The following is a 14,703-nucleotide window of genomic DNA, read 5'->3' as shown; positions in this document are numbered from 1 at the left end:
ATTCGACAACGCGAGGGCTCAAAAGACACAGCAGACAGCACAGATATTCAAGCGCGAGCGTGTTCACGGTTAAAAAAAGAAAAAAGAAACGTACAGGTAGAACACAACGGCCGATCGCGTCTTGCGGCAGCGCCAAGGCACAAAAGACAGTGGCGACAACGCAAATGTTCATGGGCGAACGTGCTCACCGTTATAACAAAACAAAATGCACAAAGCACAGTCGAACCCTACGGCGACGACGGCGTCTTCGGTCAACGCGAGAGCAGTAGCAGTTCACAAGCACAGGTGGCGACGAAAATTCCACGGGCGCCCGGCGGCCGCGTTTCACCGTTTAAAATTCCCGCGAAAGGCACCACGAGAAAGGAGAGCGCGTCGTCTCGTCGTGGCGGCCGTTGCTAGGCGGAAGTCCGCAGCGGCGTCCCTGTGTGCGCGCAGCCAATAGCGCGCCGCTGCCGTTGCCATGCGTTGAGCGCTCTGCATATTACAAGCACGCTCTTCGGAGATGCGGAGATGCGCCGTCGAGGGCGCGACATTTTCAACGTGGAACGCCTCAGGCGCTACCATCACCCGCTCATAATCACCAGCTGTTAGGTCGCCAGGCGGCTCCCTTTTCGTACCCGGGGTAATTGTAGAGGAGCATTGGAACGCTGTAATGGGTCATCCTCTCGAGCGCCTTCTAGTGGTTCGTCCTCTTCGCCTCTTCTCGGAGAGCACGCCCCTCGTGCTCGTGAGAGTCTGCGAGTCTGCGCTCCGTCGTGACTGTCGTCGTTGTGCATCGTCGCCGTCAATCCCGCCGTCAATAAACGCCTTTTCCGTCAATAAACGCCCGCCGTCAATAAACACCCGCCGTCAGTAAAGCCTCAATAGCGCTAACCTTGTACTCACGCACAGCGCCTCAGCGCCCAATGTAGCAGCAATTCTGAGGAAACATTACAAAATGCTGACTCAAAGCGAGCATTTAAAGAAAGTTTTTCCCGAGCCACCCCGCGCCGTGTATCGACGTTGCAGTAATTTGCAGGATATCCTCACCTCCTCCAAAGTTCGAAACAACTACATTCCACACGCTGGCTGCCATCCATGTCACAAACCTCGATGCAAAGTATGCACTCAGATGACGACCACCACTGTGGCTAAAAGCACTGCCAATGGTTTTTGCTTGAAAATTCGTGGCGATTTGACGTGTGAGACAGATAATGTGGTTTATTTGCTTGAGTGCTCCATCTGCAAGTTGCAGTATATCGGTCAAACCGAAAATGCATTTCGCTACCGTTTCAACAACCACAAAGCGCATGTGCACTCCATGCTTCATTTGCCAATATCTAGACACGTCGCCAGCACCGGGCACACCTTTGAATCATTTACGGCGACTATATTGGAGTCAGAATTCACGTCACATTATAAGCGCGAAATGCGCGAGTCATTTCAACACGGTTTATTGCGGCTTAAACGAGAACGCGGGTAGGTTGGCTAGCGTACTTGCCTAGTGTACAGTGCACACCTCATTGCTGACTCAAACTCGCCTTTGTGCCTATTTCTCTTGCCTATCAACAGTATTGTATTCACCATGCGCAGCACATTCCTATTGTTATTCGCAGTTTTGTGTTCACCATGCGCCCATAACTTGTTGTTCTCAATACGCGGCGCGTTCCTATTGTTATCCGCAGCGTCGCTTTCACCATGCGCCCATCACTTGTTGTTCTCGATGCGCAGCACGCTCTTATTTTTATTCACAGTATTGTGTTCACCATGCGCCCACCACTTGTTCTCGACGCGCAGCACGTTCCTATTCTTATTCACAGTGTTGTGTTCAGCATGCACCCATCACTTGCTCTCGATGCGCAGCACGTTCCTATTGTTATTCACAGTGTCGTGCGCCCATCACCTGTCTCTTGCTCTCGATGCGTAGCACGTTTGATTGTGTTGCACTGCACCACGGTGTGTAACTACACACTTATAAATAGTGTCTGTCACGGGCAGTACATTCATTCTGACGAAGGCTGGCCCACCAGCCGAAATGTTAATAAAACTACATTTCGTACGTGAGTCCTTCTTTTCACTCATATATATATATATATATATATATATATATATATATATGGGTCATTCCATGCCAAATCATCCAACGTTTTTCCGACCATCCGAAATATGGCTTAACAAATTTCCACGTTTTTCTCACAGTGCGAAACTCGTTCTGCTCGTTTCTTTCTGTAGTCAAAAATTTTCCCGCCTGTTTGTGAGTCTGTAGTTTTGCGCCGACTTAGCTAAAGGGCATCAAACAACAATTTTTTTCAAAGGACGTTTATGGCATGTACTCGATAAAATGGTGTTTCCGGCAAGCTAATGAAGTGATGTAACTTTAAAAATAATGACTTATTTCTGTATATTGATTCTTCGAGAGCTTTTCGCACGAGCAAAATTGAATAAAGTTTCAAAGTTTCATCATTTTTTACAGGAACAAGGCAAAATCAAAGGCTGGAAATGAATGATGTACTGGTGGCCTGTTCGACATGCTACAAAAGAAAAATAATTTAGTTGTTGAAGGTGTAGCAGATCGTCTGAAAAAAAAAATTGCGAATTTCACTTTTTTTGAGAAAAGCTCTGTATTCAGCATCAAAAAACTTGCCTTGCTGTTCGGACTAAAATATCCACGATACTTCATTTAAAAGCTCTATGTATTAGCTGAACATTGGCAAAGTTACAAAAGGGTATTGTTTTTTTTTCACCTGAGAAATATTTTTTTGAAATTTTGTATCTACACCAGCTTTTCGCCGACGTAACTCAAGCGGCATGAAGCACTCACAACGGCAATCTTCAGTCCATGACCACTGACCTGGGATGCAGACGTCAAACATGGTACTGTCCCTAAAGCAATGGAAAAGGAAATGGGGTTGCTTTATGGACAGTACTATGCTTGGCGTCTGCATCCCAGGTCAGTGGGCATGGACTGAAGATTGCCGTTGTGAGTGCTTCATGCCGCTTGAGTTACCATTTTATCGAGTACATGCCATAAACGTCCTTTGAAAAAAATTGTTGCGTGATGCCCTTTAGCTCAGTCGGCGCAAAAACTAGACTCTCACAAACAGGCGGGAAAATTTTTGGCAACAGAAATAAACGAGCAGAACGAGTTTCGCGCTTCAAGAAAAACGTTGAAATTTCTTCAGCCATATTTGCGATGGTCGGAAAATCGCTGGATGAATTGGCATGGAATGACCCATATATATATATATATATATATATATATATATATATATATATATATATATATACGGCGGACGGAGTAAGCGACGCCAGCCCGCCCCCCCCCTCCCCCCCCACTCGCGAACGAGTTGGTACGCCACTGTTTGTGTCAGTCGTAGGTCTCATTCAAGCATTACACTTGAAAGTCGTCATCGCTTTTGGTGAAAGGTCGGTTTAGGCATCGCTGTACACTTCGTGATCTCTGTTTTGGCCGTAAAACACGTTGTGTCCAATCTGCCGCCGTTCGCCCCGGCAAAGGGATCGAGCACACGGTGCATGTTTTGCTGTCGCTGATCGGCCCATCGGTCTTCCAGAAAGCTAGTTATGACGCAATAGGGCACTGCTAAACTGCCGTGCCTTATACACACTGAATTCATAAACACGTTGAACAACACGTTCAAAGTGCGCGGTAGTTGCCGCTTTGTCCGAATTTGTTAACTGTCGCGCAGATTCCTGTCGGAGCTTGACATCCTTTGAAAACGCATAAAATCCGAGTGCTTTTGCTTCAGGCTTCTGTTGTAGCATCCCAGAACGCAGCACGTGAACCCGGCCATTGCGATTCATCCAAATACGGCCGCTAAAGCTCGTCAATGCAGCTCGCCGATGCACCAGCTGAACGCAGCTGAACGTACCGAGTACTCCATGTACCGGCACGCACTGCGGCAGCGGTGGCGTGTGCAACTCGCGATGAGATCGGTCTATTGCCGAACGACTGCAAAACCGCCCCTGTTGTCCCTGTATTTAAGAAAGGTGACAGGTTACTGATACAAAAATTATCGCCCAATATCATCGACATCCCAATGCTGCAAACTTGTAGAGGATATTATAGCTAATTGTGTGCGCGAATTTTTAAAAAATAGCGCTGCATTAACAGAATACCGGCATGGCTTTCGAAAAGCATATTCAACGATAACCCAGCTAATAACGGCAGTTCATTCATTCGCTTCATCTCTTGGTTCTAACAGCCAAGTAGATGTAATATTTCTTGATTTCAGTAAAGCTTTTGACAAGCTTGCGCATGATACACTGATAATAAAGCTTAGAATCCTTGGCATCCCTGAAAACTTTACCAACTGGATTTCTGCGCACATAACAGGAAGGAACACACTGATAATGGAGGTCAGCTTTCTGAAAGTTTGCCAGTCACTTCAGGCGTGCCACAGGGTAGTGTCCTAGACCCTCTGCTTTTTTTTTGTTTATATTATTGATGTTAACGTAGTAATCCCCGGTGTTCAAATCCGACTGTTTGCAGATGACTGCGTATTGCTCAAAGAAATTTTTTGTCCCGATGAGCAAATTGAGTTAAATAGCAATCTAAATAACATATTTCAGTGGTGCGAAAAATGGGGAATGGTTCTTAACGCCGATAAAACCGTACTCCTCCCTATCACGCGTAAAAAAACACCCCTGCCTTTTATTTACCGACTTGGTTCTTCACCGCTGAGGCAAGTCGACAATTACAAATACTTACGTGTTACACTAACAACTAACGTATCCTGGAATACACATATTAATAGCATTTGCTCATCTGCATTTACAAAGTTCTGCTTCCTAAAACATAAACTTCAGGTCGCCCCAAGCAATGTTAAACTAATGTGCAATTGTACTTTAATAAGACCTAAACTAGAATATGCCAGTGCAATATGGGATCCATACACTCAACACTAAATGTCTTGAAAGAATACAGAGGAAAGCAGTCCGGTTCTTTTTCAACAAATTCTCACAAGCTGATTCTCCATCTGAAATAATGAAAGCCAATAACATCCCTCTCCTTAGCACGCGTCGAAAAGATACCAGAATTGATTTACTTTCTCTGCTTCTAAACCGCAAACTTGCGATTGACCCATCTCCACATCTTACAGCCTTATGAACTAGACGCACAAGGCATCATCACGCTAAATCCTTAACACCTTATTTCTCTAAAACTGACGCTTATAAGTATTCATATTGCTACGGGGAAGAAACTATATACACAGGGTATATTTGACAGCCAAAAGCGTACAACGCTGCAGCAGTCCAAGCGCGTTCCGCCCAGCACTTCGTCGTCGTCGTTCGCTGCCCTTCTCCGCCCGTGACATTAGGCGCTTTTAGCTGACCGATTCTGCGGTCCGTTCCCCGTTCCGCTCAAACACTCAACGTTACCGGAGCGCAACGCGCGTTTTTGGTTTTAGCCAAGCGTCTTTCGGTCAAGGCAAGCGCGACGCCACCTGTGCATGAAAGTCACAAGTACGTTGAAAATGGAAATAAAAATTGTACGTGTCTTGCAGCAAGAAAGGAAAGTCTGTTTTAAAACAGAGTGAATTGATTTATTTTCGATTTACGGTGGTGCTTGACGCATCAGCCTTTTTATTTTTTGTCACCTTGGCTTAGCGCTGGACTGCAATGTAAGCTACAATTATCCAATCTTATGTGCATGGTGTCTTCATGCTGTTAGGTATACATTGTGCCCGCCCAAGTTCCGCTGTGTTCTTCTGTACCCTTTGTGTATAGCGAGTACTCGTAGACTGAAGGCTGCATTGCTCATACCGGATACAATCCACACAGCCCAAAGGGTAGCTTTGTTCGGAGTAGAGGCACTATGCATAATGCTTCGTGCAACTACAGTTCTTATTTAACGACAGCATCTTGTGTGACTTATTGCGTTAATTACACTGAGCAGTACGATTATAAACTCTTGAACCCATTTTGTTAACTGCTGAGATACAGCAGGCGCGTCATTCTCTGCCTGCAGTGCACATGCATCCAGGTAGAAGGGTATTCCATTTCGTTAAAACTGAGCAGCTGCTTCTGCTACAGAAATAAATATTTACATTCGAAGGTATTGGATTAATAATGCTGGAAAAGGCTCATTTTCCGCTCCAAAGCGGTGTTTTATCTGCTCCAGAAGTTGGACTTAATTTGCTTCGATCAATGACATCACTGAGAGTGGGGGTGAACCCGGAGATGCAAAGGTGTTGTTTTCTTTATTGTGAACAAGGGTACAGATACGGTGACGGTGCGGCACAAATGCCTGGACATCATCTGGCTCTTGCACAGTGGTGTCATCTTGTCTGTTGTCCACCGGCACTGCAGTGTCACCACTCCCTTGGACTGGTGGCTCAGGTTCCTCATCTCCAGTCATTTCCAAGAGGAGTGATGCCGGTGACTGGTTTTCTGCAGCAAAATAGAGGGCAATGCAGTGAAATTTTTAAAAAATTCTTACGTCCGGTACAACATACTTCTCGTCCTGTGTGGAGCTGGTGTGAAAATTTAGGTTGCGCATAACGCATTAAGCTGATATTGAGTTTGACAAACATTGAGAAAAGCAAGTGAGAATGAACAATGTCGACGCACTTGCTCGTCCCCCTTTCTCACGGCGCTTCAAAAACCATAAATTTAGATTGAGTGCTTTCGACTCTCTGAACACTGCTACGAACAGGCACCACGAAATGGGAAGCAAAACGTAATGCTCACATAACCCACAGCCATGAGAATGCAGCCAGCACTACAACACTGAAAAACATTTATGAGAACAACACAACGTTATCAGTTTTTCGCAAGAATAGAACATCAACATGACATCACACATTGCCAAATTCTCTGGCGTCACTATGTTGTCCTATTACATCACGTCAGATTACGAATTCATCAAATAACATCGTCCATTTGCATTGCCTCTGTGATCGGTGCACCAATCACGAAGGCAATGCAACGCAATAACAGAGTCCTATCACCAAGTGCAGCAGAGAAAGGCCGGCGTTATAGTTGCTGAAAATTCTTCCGTTCCAGACCTAGCAATGCAAAGTATGAGTTAGCTCAGATGAGCTCACGCAGTATGGACGCTTACCCCCGTATTCAGAAGCGCTTGAACTTAGACACCGCCTTCAAGCAGCACAGAAGCGTTTCAAACGCGGTGCCCTGGGGCAGCGTTCAGCGCGTTGCCCTGTGGCAATTCAAACTAAAGAGCGTTTCTGAATAGGCGGGAGAGTGGCTGCGGTTAAAAGCTAAATTGTTGCTATTGTACATGAAATCGCTTACTTGCGAAGGTATGCGGAGTCCTGTTGACGGAAGCACCAAAGAAGCAGCTCGAGACGCTCCTTCATGGCCCGAAGTGTCAGCTCTCGATGTATCGCTGCAACGACGCTTCGTAGAACGTCATCCCACATGCGCTGATATTCAAAGGGATTGGCCGCGATGACTTCTCGGAGAAGCCACAGATCCTCGTGTATCCTGAAGTGCCGTCCTGTTTTGCGTGTTGGCCGAATAACCGCTGTTTTCCGAGCAGCGCGGACTCGCGGCACAAGAGGCTGCCATTTTGGTTGTTTCTCCTCGTGTCACGTGATCCCTCGCTCGACGATCCGGTCACACGCTCAGCGCCTGACCGTCTGGCGCATGCGCAGTGACGCCACCACCGACTGGCTGAGCGGAGCGGGAGGCGAAATACGGTCAGCTGGGGGGCGATCGGAGATCTCTGTTCGTTCGCGTTCGTTCTGCGGTGCCTACGTCACAAAAGTGAGAGGAGGCGCAGCTCTCCCGCCTAGAACCGCCGAGAAGAAGAGGACAGCCAATCGTGAAGCGGAAAGCTTTCCGGAAGTAGACGCGCATCCTGTGACGTCGGCACGGGGACCGTGAAGCGTTTCTCGCCTTTTAATAAATATAATTACTTTACAGAAAATTATTGTTTTTGCTTCTCAAGCTCAAACGCTCTTTCAAACAACAACAGCTTTGAGTAATGATATTTAATAATGTTAGTTTTTTTTGACGTCGTCGCTAGATGGTGTCGCGCACGCGAAAAAAAAAAAGAGAAAAGTAGCGGCTGACGCAGTTTCAAAATGTCGTCCCATCGCAACGTCTGCGTTGGTTCTCGGGTGTCGGATCGTCAAAAGGAGCTTCTGCTGGCTTTTGTGAAAGAGCACCCACAGATCGCGACGCTGTCGTGCCCGCTGGAGCCGTCGTTCACGAGGGAGGACTGGGACGACATGTGGCAGGAGCTAGTAGCGCTTTTGAACGAAGAATTCCCTGCGCGTAACACCAGAGCCCAGTGGCAGGCCCGATGGAGGAATGAGCGCTACTATTCGCAGCAGGGTCTTGCCAAACTCCGAGGGCAGCAGAGGTGAGTGCGAGCACAATTGTATTGTGGTTGGTCATCTTACACGTCCCGCTTGTGCTTTACAGCGGCACCCGAGGCGGCCAGATTTCGGATTACCGCGGCCGCGTCGTGCTTGACAGAGACGAGTGTACGAGGCCCAGAGTTCGGGTGGTCTGAATCGGTAAGCACTGGCTTAGAATATCATTGTTACTTGTATGCTGCGAACAAGTGGGCTCATTTGCTTCGAGCCATTACGCGCTGTTAGTTTTACTTTTTCAAACAATATCGAGTGGATCACCCGGCCGCCGCGTTAGCTGAGGTGCTAACACGTTGCACCGCCCAGAACAGAATGCGATACAGCCACATTTGCGGTGATGACGAAAGAACAGCCGCGAACTATATTTCGAAGCTCATTAGAGCATCCTACGTGTTCCAACCCATTTCTCAGACCCTCGAGTCGAGTGAGGTGCGTAGCCAGTCGGCTTGCCTCCCTCCACCCCTCTCTCCGAAGTCTGTGTGTCATAGCATGCCGCTGTTGAAACATTCTAAAAAAACATTGCTATTGTCCACTTCCACTCGATACTTCTTATTGCACTCAGTGTGTCAATCAAGAAACTTCTTACTATAACAGGTGAGCCCTGCTCCAGCTGCTGCTGGTGTGGCTGAAGAGGATGTGGCCCAGGATCTTCCCCGTGCCCCAACTCGTAAGTTTCGCTGATGTTTTTGATTAACTGTAGATGGTGTTACATGCTCACAGGTGATGCTCATGCGTGCAGGCATATGTTTGTGAAGAGATGACATCTGTGGGCATAAAGACAAAAAGCTGCACAAAAAAAAATTTGGCAAACGGTTGCCGGAGCTAGTTAATGCATAACTGTCAGATGGAATAAACAGGTGTCCTGCCTTGCAGTTATGGTGAAATGTAGCAAAAAGGTAGCATTGCAAAGATGTTCAACATCTTGAAATGTTTCCCTATTTTGTCAATTGCTTCAAAAGTGAAACTGAAAATGTGCTATTGCTAAATATACTGTTCAAAAAGCAAGCTCGTTATATAACTTCTTCACATAGCCATCATACACAAATGCACATGTTTGCGCCTGTGTTACACCTGCTTGCTGTATGTTTTGCATACTGCAGCAGCTAGGGTTTCGGAAGGAGATTGTGTCAGTCATCGCGTAAAGCCGGGCAGACGATTGTGTAGCCCTGAAAAGGGCTGTTTGGTTGCTTCTCATGCAGAGGTGGTTAGAGGTGTGAGATGCGTTTGATGAGATGAGCGAAAATGAATTCCGGCACCGCTTTGGTCTGTCCAAACGAAGTGCGTTGGTTGTGCGGTGAACCAAGCACCATTCATGGATGCCATTGGGTCAGTGGATTTTCAACAGAGAAGAAATTGTTGCACACACTGAAACTCTTCACGAACAGAAGCTTCCAGCGAAGAGTCGGTAGCAGGAAATTTATAGATGATAATGGCAACACATTTCTTGGTTTCCAGCTCATGCCGCAGCTGCGAGATGGGGGCAAGCGGCAGGCCGAGGCGCTGGAGTTACTAGCCGCAAACACCAGGCGGCAGGGCCAGGCATCATTGGAAAGCTGCGCCAGGTTCAACTTCTCGGTGACGTGGTCCACAAACTGCAAGGCGTTGGTACCCTCGCCCGGGCCCTCATTGCAGCGGAAGCCACCTGCACAGTGATTTGTAAAGACTAGTTGTACATATATGTAGACTTATTTTTGTTCACATCACGAGCTATGATACGCTGGTTTGCTTCAATGGTGCGCTGCAATTTTTTCTCAGTTAATTTTCTTTTTCTGCATATCAGAAGCACTGATGTGCTGTTTCATTGTACATAGTAAAGTGTAGCTCAATGGTAAATCGTGTCCTGCGATGTCATTTCTTTTTAATCTCATCGTGCGAGGTGATGCATTCAGCAGTTTTGTAGTACATGTGCATAGCACAGTGTGGTTTCATTTGTAAATCATGTTTTGCCATGTCATTTTTTAAAATCTCATTATACAAAGTAATGCATTTAGCAGTCTTGTAGTATATGTACATAGTGCACTGTAGTGTATCTTTATGTTTAGAGTGTATACGTGTAGAATATTGTGGCACACTGTACGTTTTCTATCGATTTTTACACATCCTAGAAAAAAAGAAAAGCGTTTGTGAATGGTCTAGGTTGCACAACAATATTGAAATATTGCAAGACCAAAAAATAGTTGACGAATACGTGTTCTGTTGCTTAGAAGTGTTTAGACAACAGGATTGGGTACAAACAGAAATCAATAATAGAGGAAGACATATCAGCAACCAACAGCTTGCATTTTTTTAGCGAGTTCAATTAATACCGGTTCGACTGTGCCTTGTTTTCATGTAATACAATGACTTTCGTGCTGCGAGACGCGTGTGTTGTTGCAGAGGAGCAGCAGGCACTTTGTAATAACTCCATTTGTATATTATAAAAGGAAGCTACTTTTATATTCTTTTTCTTGGCATTAAATTTAAAGGATATTTATTTATTTTGCTTTTTATGTGCATTGCTCGTGAGACTTGTAATAAAATTTCAATTCTGACACCACCCTTGTTGTTCACTTCATTTACAAGCACGATTCTTGTTGCACTAAAGCTACCGCATATTGCTGTCCTGATTCAAACAGCCTTTTCAGGTTACCACTTTGGCTGTGAATGGCCCCATGTGCCATTCACAGTTGAGCTCTCACTTGTGCTTAGTGTGAAGCGCCATATTTTACAACCTGGTCGAAGCATTTCATCAGCATGGCGTTGTGTGACAAGGGGGCATAGGTCGGCAAACTCGCTCATGAGTCGACTCACTCAGATTCAGATTGAGCTGTGAGTCCAAGTGAGTAATACATTGGTGAGTTCGAGTCCGGGTGAAAACATTTTAGTGAGCCTGAGTCCAAGTGAATCCGCTTGAGGAAAATTTTGGTGAGTCTGAGTTCGAGTGAGCTTCACATTTTTTGCCAACCTATTCAAGGGGGTTATTCATTGATAGGAGAACGCTGTTTCGTTGATATGTGTAGCAAACATTTGAAGTGTAGTAAAAAAAACAGCCTTTTGTTCATGCCAGTGACAAACACAATGAACAAAGACAAACACGCACCACACAATGCTGCCGAGGTCGTTGCAGGCGGCGGCGTACTCTGCGCAGGTGCTCAAGCATGCAGGCCCTGTGGTTCTCGAAACAGGTTCACTACACGGTTGCGCTGCTGCTGGCTCCCGTTGTGGTGGTGGTGGTGGTAGCTCAGCTGCTGTTGGCAGCAGCTTAGCATCGTCGGTGTCGTCATCGTCCCCTTTGAGAACAGGCTCATGTGCCACCAACGCAATGTCGTGCAGAGCTGCACAAGCAGCAATCATGCTTGAGCAGCTCTGCACAAGCTTACAGCGATGCACCACTCCACAACATTGCGCATGGCGGTGTGGGCCTTGTTGTAGTGGTTATCAGGGGTGCCACGAGCTGGTCGTCCGGGCACTGGTGTCAGGAGCCACGGTTCTAATGTATAGCTGGAGTCTCCTGCACGAGGTCGGCATGACAGCTGTAGTGATAACGTCTTGAATGTGGCAAGCATTGACAGCACTTACCAAGCAAGCCGAAGTTTTGCTTCCAGGTGCTGACGGAGAGGGCTCCCCCGCCATACCCACGAGTCATGACATGACCCCAGGAAACATGGACTGACATCCAGAGGTCGGCATCACATGTCTGCAGAATTCAATTCAGTCACAATTGTACCCATAAATGACCTTGGGTACAATGTTGGGTATTAAGTTAATGTAACTACACCTGTCTGCACTGTTACTGACTGTTGAAACATAGCTATGGACAAATCATCGACAGGGTAGGACTTGTACCATAAGTTCTAACACGAGGACAATGCAGTGTCAAAGGGTAGTCTGCATGTTTCCTGCTTGGAACAACCCATCTTCCAGCCACCAAAGCCTTTTAACCAAATTACTGCTGTATGTTTAAGGCAATGTATCACAAAATATCTACAACACGAAAAACTTCGAATGAAAAAAGGGTTATGAAACAATGCGTATTTAATGTACATGCTAGGGCGCGTTCCGAGGGACCGAAATAAAGTTTATTCATCCATCCATGTATTGATCCATGTAACGTCCATCACGACAATGAACAATAAGGACATACTACGGCACATTCTGGGAGCGCTAATCTCAACAAATACAAATCGAGAATCAAGCTTCGGGTACAGATGGCGAACGAGCAACGGTAATATTATGCACTGTGCAGGCCGCTGAACCAAAGTGTACTCCGCGTCACATGATTTCATCGCTTATCCTAAGCGAAGTGCCCTGAAACGAACCATTTCCCGTTCTGGATAGATCGAAAATACCGCTCCCACTATACTCAGTTGCAACAGCCTCAGTAAAGCGGAAAGTTTAAGCGATATAAATGAAACAACTCGCTACGCATACAATGCATGAATAATACTCACGATCATGGTGTTGAATGCGTAGAGTCCCTTCCCCGACATGTAATGCGTCGTGTCCGCGGAGCTCAGGCCATGGGGCTTCGGGATTGCGATGAGCGTACCATCCACGCACCCGACCACAACGGGAATCTGCCCGAGCCGCGCGAACGCCGCCTTTGTTCGCTCTTCGCGTCTGTGGTCTCCGGAAAAGGCCACCCACCGTTTTTGCCCGCGAACGACAGTAATGGCGTGTTCCTGACGGACGACTGCGACAGGCCGCTGAATTCCTCGCAGCCGACAGCTCGCTGGAAGCATCCGATCGCAAAAAATCTCAGCGCGCACAACGCCTTCCGCTCTGTTTAAATCCCACTGGTTCGTTGGCACACGATGACGGGGCCGAGATCGTCGCACAACCAAGGTACAGTACGTTTCGAGAAACGAAAGCGACGCCGGAATTCACACTCGCTCATCTCTTCAAACGCATTTCGCACCTCCTACCATTCTGCATCTGCTTCGAGAAACGCCAACGTAGCAAGGAAGCACCGTTGCAAGCGCCATTTTCTCAAAATCAGCTGTTGCGGCAGCCGCAACCACCGCATCACTCGAAATACATGCCGTGCGACGCCATTGTTCGCTCGAGAGAACGCGAGCGAACGGGCTCGCTCTCCGTTCACTTTTAGCAGACGACATGCTCGTTATGACGCGGCATGACGTCACCAAAAAAGAAAACATCAGGGAAAAAAAAGAAATGGCCACGCCCCTTAGAGTGGCGCGAGTTGTCCGGCTTCAGCCAATCGCGTGCGACCATCAGAACGAACGCGAACGAACGGCGCAGAACAGAGATCTCCGATCGCCCCCCTGAAAGCGCCTATTACCCGGCGGCGGCAGAAGCACCGTCCCGGTGCGATCAGTTCTCGGGGCGAGAGTGGTACGGTTTAAGGCGGGAGACATGAACTATATCGCTCGTGGCTGAAGCGGTCGCTGACAGAGGATTGAGTGGAGCGATCTCATAGGTCACGCTAGTGACCTTTCGTATGACGCGGTAAGGACCAACATAACGGGTAATCAGTTTTTCGCATAGACCAACACGTCGCGATGGTAACCACAGCAAGACCAGTGACCCCGGAGAGTACTGCACGTCGCGGTGTCGGCGATCGTAACCACACTTTTGGTTCACCTGCGAGGCGCATAAACGATCCCGGGCGACCTGGCGGGCGATGTCAGCACGAGCCAGCGCATCACGAGCATAGGCAGTCGATGAGTCAGCGTCAGAATGCAACATGGTGTCCATGGGTAAAGGCGGGTCGTAGCCAAACAACAGGTAAAAAGGTGAAAATCCAGCTGTGTCGTGGCGCGAAGAGTTGTATGCGAAGGTTACAAAAGGTAGGTTGATGTCCCAATCGCGGTGGTCCTCAGATACGTACATTGCAAGCATGTCTGTCAGGGAACGGTTCAGGCGTTCGGTGAGGCCGTTCGTTTGTGGGTGGTACGCTGTAGTGAACTTGTGGTGGGTCGAGCAGGATCGCAGGAGGTCGTCGACTACTTTAGATAGGAAGCAGCGGCCGCGGTCCGTGATCAACTGACGAGGAGCACCATGACGCAGAATGATGTCATGAAGAATGAAATCTGCTACATCAGTAGCGCAGCTGGTAGGGAGTGCTCGTGTGACGGCATACCGCGTTGCGTAGTCGGTAGCGACGGCAATCCACCTGTTACCGGTGGCCGACACGGGAAAAGGTCCGAGAAGGTCGAGGCCGACTCGGTAAAATGGCTCATCTGGGACTTCAATGGGCTGAAGACTGCCAGCAGGCAATAGCGCAGGAGTCTTGCGCCTCTGACAGAGGTCGCACGCCGCAACGTACTGTCGCACAGAACGGTAGAGGCCAGGCCAAAAGAATCGCCGGCGAATGCGGTCGTACGTGCGTGACACCCCTAGATGGCCGGCGGTGGGTGCA

General features: G+C 47.7%; 1 protein-coding gene and 1 long non-coding RNA gene across 2 annotated transcripts; one reads left to right on the top strand and one right to left on the bottom strand.

Annotated features, from left to right (window-relative positions):
- Positions 1 to 8,457: 8,457 nt before the first annotated feature.
- LOC125756968 (uncharacterized) lies at positions 8,458 to 9,824 on the top strand. Its single transcript, XR_007414958.1, has 3 exons — positions 8,458 to 8,486; positions 8,937 to 9,009; positions 9,798 to 9,824. It is a non-coding gene; the product is annotated as an uncharacterized LOC125756968 (long non-coding RNA).
- Positions 9,825 to 11,671: 1,847 nt separating this feature from the next.
- On the bottom strand, positions 11,672 to 13,198 carry LOC125756959 (putative nuclease HARBI1). Its single transcript, XM_049412044.1, has 3 exons — positions 12,773 to 13,198; positions 11,901 to 12,018; positions 11,672 to 11,832 (listed from the first exon to the last, which is right to left on the bottom strand). The coding sequence occupies exons 1-3, from the start codon at positions 13,061 to 13,063 to the stop codon at positions 11,672 to 11,674; spliced, it is 570 nt and encodes a 189-aa protein (XP_049268001.1). The 5' UTR covers positions 13,064 to 13,198.
- Between the last annotated feature and the right edge of the window lie 1,505 nt (positions 13,199 to 14,703).

The sequence above is a fragment of the Rhipicephalus sanguineus genome, chromosome 1, assembly GCF_013339695.2.
Source record: "Rhipicephalus sanguineus isolate Rsan-2018 chromosome 1, BIME_Rsan_1.4, whole genome shotgun sequence".
Taxonomy (NCBI): Eukaryota; Metazoa; Arthropoda; class Arachnida; order Ixodida; family Ixodidae; genus Rhipicephalus; species Rhipicephalus sanguineus.
Note: the sequence above shows the minus strand (reverse complement) of the source record. Positions and strands in the feature narration are given on the sequence as shown.